The following is a 5,851-nucleotide window of genomic DNA, read 5'->3' on the forward strand; positions in this document are numbered from 1 at the left end:
GATACTGATTTTAAACTGTGCAGAATAGTACCTAATGACATAGTAAACATGAACAAAAAATTCAGCGGAAAAAGTGCCATATTTACTAAATGGCAAAATAGAAAAAGAACACTTTTTAAAAACTTCTTGCTGTCATGTTGTGACAAAACTAGTTGAATTTTAAGTTTAGGCTTTTCCATTTCATCTAATGTTGACTTTTAGGTTACTGAATGAGACAGTGTGCCTATAAATGTTGTAGTCTTAAAATAACTCACTTGTAAAGTGCCATAAACTGCTTTAGATTTTTTTTTTTTCTGTACTTGGGCCTCTCACTGTTGTGGCCTCTCCCGCTGTGGAGCACAGGCTCCGGACGCACAGGCTCAGCGGCCATGGCTCACGGGCCCAGCCGCTCTGCGGCACATGGGACCTTCCCGGACCGGGGCACGAACCCGCATCCCCTGAATCGGCAGGCGGACTCCCAACCACTGCGCCACCAGGGAAGCCCTAGATTTTTTTTTTAAAGGAGTAAGAATAAAGCTGCCAAATTGCATATTTTTTGTTTTTTATTTACTGAAGTATCATAACTTTTTTTCTATTACTCTGTTATTTTCAAGCTCTTCCAGGGTTAAGAATTGGGAAGCTTAAAGACATCTTCCATTTAAACCTAAATTTTATATTCTCTTTCTTTTCTCCTATTTTCCATTATGCTCAAACTGCTTCTTCAAAATCATGGATAAAATTTGTTATGTCATAGGGCGAGGAGGGCAGATACTGGAATTTTTACAGGTGATTGACCTGTAAGGTTTAGACTGCCAGATGAGTAGAGCGGCAGTTAGTTGGTAAGTGAAATTGGTAAGATTACTACTTAAAGGTTTTTTAACCAATTTGAATGTATTACAGAAATGTGGCCCTGATTATCACTTTTGAGAAGTTGAATGCAGATACCTTTCAACAATACAGAACATACTTTCCCTTTGTAATACTTGAGGCAGTACCTAAATTATTCAAAGAAAGGAGACAGAAATCAATGTCATAATGAAATTAGGTCGATGCATAGGGAAAAAACAACCAGAGTTTAAGGGTTTGTTTCCTTCCTCCTGAGTTCTGAGTATTCTATCTGAAAGGAAGTGGATAACGACGACTAGCTTGAATAATGGTGCCACAGAAGGGCCTGCTGGCCTTACAGCTGCCAGACACTGTAAGAGCCTCATCACCTTAGCAGGGCAATGTAAGCTGAATTTCTGGCCAGAACCCCTGAAATTTCCAATGAGAAGAAGCGGGACGGGTACTTGCTGCCTTTTCTGTTTTCACACACTACTTTAACTTATTTTCTCCTTTTCCTGTTTTTGTCTTTAGGTCTTATAATCAATGGATAAAGTGGGGAAAATGTGGAATAACTTCAAATACAGGTGTCAGAATCTCTTCAGTCATGAGGGAGGAAGCCGTAGTGAAAATGTGGATATGAACTCCAACGGATGTTTGTCTGTCAAAGACAAAAACATCAGTATAGGAGACTCAGCTCCTCAGCAACAAAGCAGTCCCTTAAGAGAAAATGTTGCCTTACAACTGGGGTTAAGCCCTTCAAAGAGTTCTTCAAGGAGAAACCGAAACTGTGCCACTGAAATTCCTCAGATTGTTGAAATAAGCATTGAAAAGGATAATGACTCATGTGTCACCCCAGGAACAAGACTTGCAAGAAGAGATTCCTACTCTCGACATGCTCCTTGGGGTGGGAAGAAGAAACATTCCTGTTCTACAAAGACACAGAGTTCACTGGATACTGATAAAAAGTTTGGTAGAACTCGAAGTGGACTTCAAAGGAGAGAGAGGCGATATGGTGTAAGCTCTGTGCACGACATGGACAGCGTTTCCAGCAGAGCCGTAGGAAGTCGCTCTCTGAGACAGAGGTTGCAGGATACCGTGGGCTTGTGTTTTCCCATGAGAACTTACAACAAGCAGTCAAAGCCCCTCTTTTCTAATAAAAGAAAAATACACCTTTCTGAGTTAATGCTTGAGAAATGCCCTTTTCCTGCTGGCTCGGATTTGGCCCAAAAATGGCATTTGATTAAACAGCATACAGCCCCTGTGAGCCCACATTCAACATTTTTTGATACATTTGATCCATCCTTGGTTTCTACAGAAGATGAAGAAGATAGGCTTCGAGAGAGAAGGCGGCTTAGTATTGAAGAAGGGGTTGACCCCCCTCCCAACGCACAAATACATACGTTTGAAGCCACTGCACAGGTTAACCCGTTATATAAACTGGGACCAAAGTTAGCTCCTGGAATGACTGAAATAAATGGGGACAATTCTGCGATTCCACAAGCTAACTGTGACTCTGAAGAGGACACAACCACGCTGTGTTTGCAGTCACGGAGGCAGAAGCAACGTCAGGTATCTGGAGACAGCCATGCCCACGTTAGCAGACAGGGAGCTTGGAAAGTCCATACACAGATTGATTACATACACTGCCTCGTGCCGGATTTGCTTCAGATCACAGGTAATCCCTGTTACTGGGGAGTGATGGACCGTTACGAAGCAGAAGCCCTTCTGGAAGGGAAACCTGAAGGTACATTTTTGCTCAGGGATTCTGCACAGGAGGACTACCTCTTCTCTGTGAGCTTCCGTCGCTACAACAGATCCCTGCATGCCCGAATTGAACAGTGGAATCACAACTTTAGTTTTGATGCTCACGACCCGTGTGTGTTTCACTCCTCCACTGTAACAGGACTTTTGGAACATTACAAAGACCCCAGTTCTTGCATGTTTTTTGAACCATTGCTTACGATATCACTAAATAGGACTTTCCCTTTTAGCCTGCAGTACATCTGCCGTGCAGTCATCTGCAGATGCACTACGTATGATGGAATTGATGGGCTCCCTTTACCGTCAATGTTACAGGATTTTTTAAAAGAGTATCATTATAAACAAAAAGTTAGAGTTCGCTGGCTAGAACGAGAACCAGTCAAGGCAAAGTAAACCCTCCTGTCCCCAAAGGGCATTAACTAGATCTGCTTTTATGTGCATCGGGCAGTACACCTCTAGCAAGCACACATATCAGTGTTAGGTTTTTTTCAGTACAGTATGTAAGCTTAGTGTTAGTATTTGTCAGGTGCAATCTGCTGTTACTTACTCAGATAAACGTGGTGCCTATTGAGACAACAGAGGATACAGCTACAGGTGTTCAGTAAGGCTACAAAAACATTCTGCCGATTTAGCTGACAGTTTGGTTTTTAATGGCTGTAGTTAACTGAGTGAAGCAACTCTGGGGCATTTGCTATGAAGAATTCTATTTCTTACTGAAGAACAAATTATTAATATTGGATGAGTATTTCAACAGTGTGACTAATGTTTGAAATTATTATTTTTTCTAAGAATTTTTCTATAACCTTCCAAAAGTAGTGATGTTTGTAGTTACTATAAATCAAGCTTTGGAAGTCCAAAAAATAAAGACTGCCTTCCTTTTAGGAAAAAATGCAATTTTCTGGCCACAAGGGCATAGTGCAGTGCAGTTCACTTAAGTGTTGATATAGTTTAGAGTCAGTCTCCTTTTCTCTTCTGCAAAAGGTACTGTTAAGTAAACCAGTTTTCTAAGTAGTAGTTCTTAAAATTTCAGACTTAGGAAAAGTTGGTAGTAGAATTTTATTTAGAATTTTATTTAAGGCCTTAAGTATTCATTTTTTAATGAGTGCTTTAACATAACACATTGGGAATAGCTGCTGCAAAGTAGGCCTGCGTGTGATTTTTTTTAAGTTGACATGTGCAGTCAAATCACTGATTCATTAAAGTTGGATCTTTTTCTATGCCCGTGATGAGTTTGTGAACCATGAAGAAAATGAGACTAAAAGATACCCAAACAAGTCAGATAATATACTACAGTGGTTGCTGATTGTTGAGATTATTGTTAAACCGTAATTCATAATTTAGATGGCAGTATTTATCTCTTCATTGTAAACTCTCATAGCTGAATTGCTTAAGTACAAGTTATAGAATTTCAGTGCACTTAATTTTTAATGGAAAATCTTAAACCTAAATTGCTGATTTAAAAGGTACTGTACAACCATTGTATCTGTAAATAACTTAGCACCTTTTTGTCACTTAGAATAGTATGCAATACTACTTGAGTGAGCTATTTTGGAAGTAATACCAAGTTCTAGTGTTTGCTTCTTAGTATTGGACTGAATTTATAGTTCCGTCCTGGACATTTTGCACTAAAGTAGTTGAATCCATTCTTCTGTCTTTTTGTTAACGTGCTCTGTACCACTGGTGAGTGCTCCTTAGTTTCCTTACCTGCTGCTACAGAAAGTTCTTTTACATCCCAATGGCTATCGCCAAGGCCACAAAAAAGAAAAGCTATATTTGTATGCAACACTAACCCTTTGACTGCTAATGTATGTTTCCGCTTGCTGTGCCTTGTTACGGCTGCTTTTTTGTGCTAATAAAGTACGTTTGGTGTTCTCCTTGTATATCTGCTGTTTTATACATTTGCAACAATTTCTCTTGTGAATGGAATGGTTTGGGGTTTTTAAATAAGCATTACCTGACAACCTACTATAGTTAATGCAGAATTACTGAACAGTCTAATACTGACTTATTCCGACTAAGCTAACTCTAAATTTAATTCTATACATCTTTCCAATCATAATCACATATACTGTGGAACAGTATCTATAGTTACTGCAAATTACTGTATAGTTTAGATTATAACAGAAAATGAACAGAGAAATACTGGCTAAACCTATTGATTTCTCTGCTTATAAGTAAAAGATTGAAACTATCAATGACATGTTATAATAAATGAATATCTGTAGCCTCCCACTGCATCAGAAACAAGTTAAATGAAGTCTTGTAAACTAATAATACATCAGCACCATTTATTGGTTTGGGGACCATTTTAATTAATAACAAATGCCCAAAATGTAGAACTTTAACCAAAGACTTGTCCATTTTAAAGCAAAATGGGGATTGAAGGGACTTACAATTCCTGTTGTTTCTAATAGAAGTCCCTGAAGAACATATACCAAAGTGTTTGAGAACTTCATCCAAACCTACTTTAAAGCATTATGTGCAATTAAGTTGTTATGACATAATTACATTGCATAATTGTTGGGTCCGTTTTCTTGAGCTTATAATGTACCTGGAAAATAAACCTCTTGGGGAAAAAAAAGTTCATACTGATTATTGGAGAAAGACTATATATGCAAGCAAGCAAGATCTTATTTAAGAGGTAACTTGAAACTCCAAGAAAGCACTTGATGTTTTGTATGCTTGTAGCAAATTGATGTTTTAACTGTAGTTTTATAGAAAGTATTAATGCATTTATGTATTTCAGAAATTTCATATGTTAAATGGAAATTGTTTTAAATGTGTAAATATTTGAGTTTATGTAAGCATGTATGTTACTGTGCTAAAAGTCACTTATGTTTCGGTTTGTGTGTAATATTAATATGCAACTTTTGGTTTAAAATTTTTTCTTAAACAGTTAGTGGCTTACATTTTAAAAAAGAAAAATCACCAGCATGAAACTGCACCTAAGTCTATATTCACTGTGTCTTTTTCTGAATCCCATTGTAGCCTGTCAACTAAATTTGTGTTTTCATGGTCTTTTTGAAGTGCGTTTTAATGAGAACTAGGAAATTCTTTAGAAGTTTAGACACTTCATAGTGAAGTAATTATAATTTAACCCAAGGAAAGATTGCTCTGATTCATATCCATTCTCATTCTTACGTTCACTTATTCATTCATTCATTCACACTCCCTATATACATATGCATATATATATATATTTATGCTGTTATTAATTTCAACATTAATATTGCCATCTGATTCAAAATCATGTAAAGGCCTTATTCTATATATATATATATATATA

At 37.5% G+C, this 5,851-nt stretch overlaps 1 protein-coding gene across 1 annotated transcript; it reads left to right on the forward strand.

Annotated features, from left to right (window-relative positions):
- Positions 1 to 1,339: 1,339 nt before the first annotated feature.
- SOCS5 (suppressor of cytokine signaling 5) lies at positions 1,340 to 5,509 on the forward strand. Its single transcript, XM_007459971.1, has one exon. It carries the CDS (start codon positions 1,348 to 1,350, stop codon positions 2,956 to 2,958), a length of 1,611 nt encoding a protein of 536 aa, XP_007460033.1. The 5' UTR covers positions 1,340 to 1,347; the 3' UTR covers positions 2,959 to 5,509.
- The last annotated feature ends 342 nt before the right edge of the window (positions 5,510 to 5,851 follow it).

The sequence above is a fragment of the Lipotes vexillifer genome, unplaced genomic scaffold (assembly GCF_000442215.2).
Source record: "Lipotes vexillifer unplaced genomic scaffold, Lipotes_vexillifer_v1.1 scaffold666, whole genome shotgun sequence".
Taxonomy (NCBI): domain Eukaryota; kingdom Metazoa; phylum Chordata; class Mammalia; order Artiodactyla; family Lipotidae; genus Lipotes; species Lipotes vexillifer.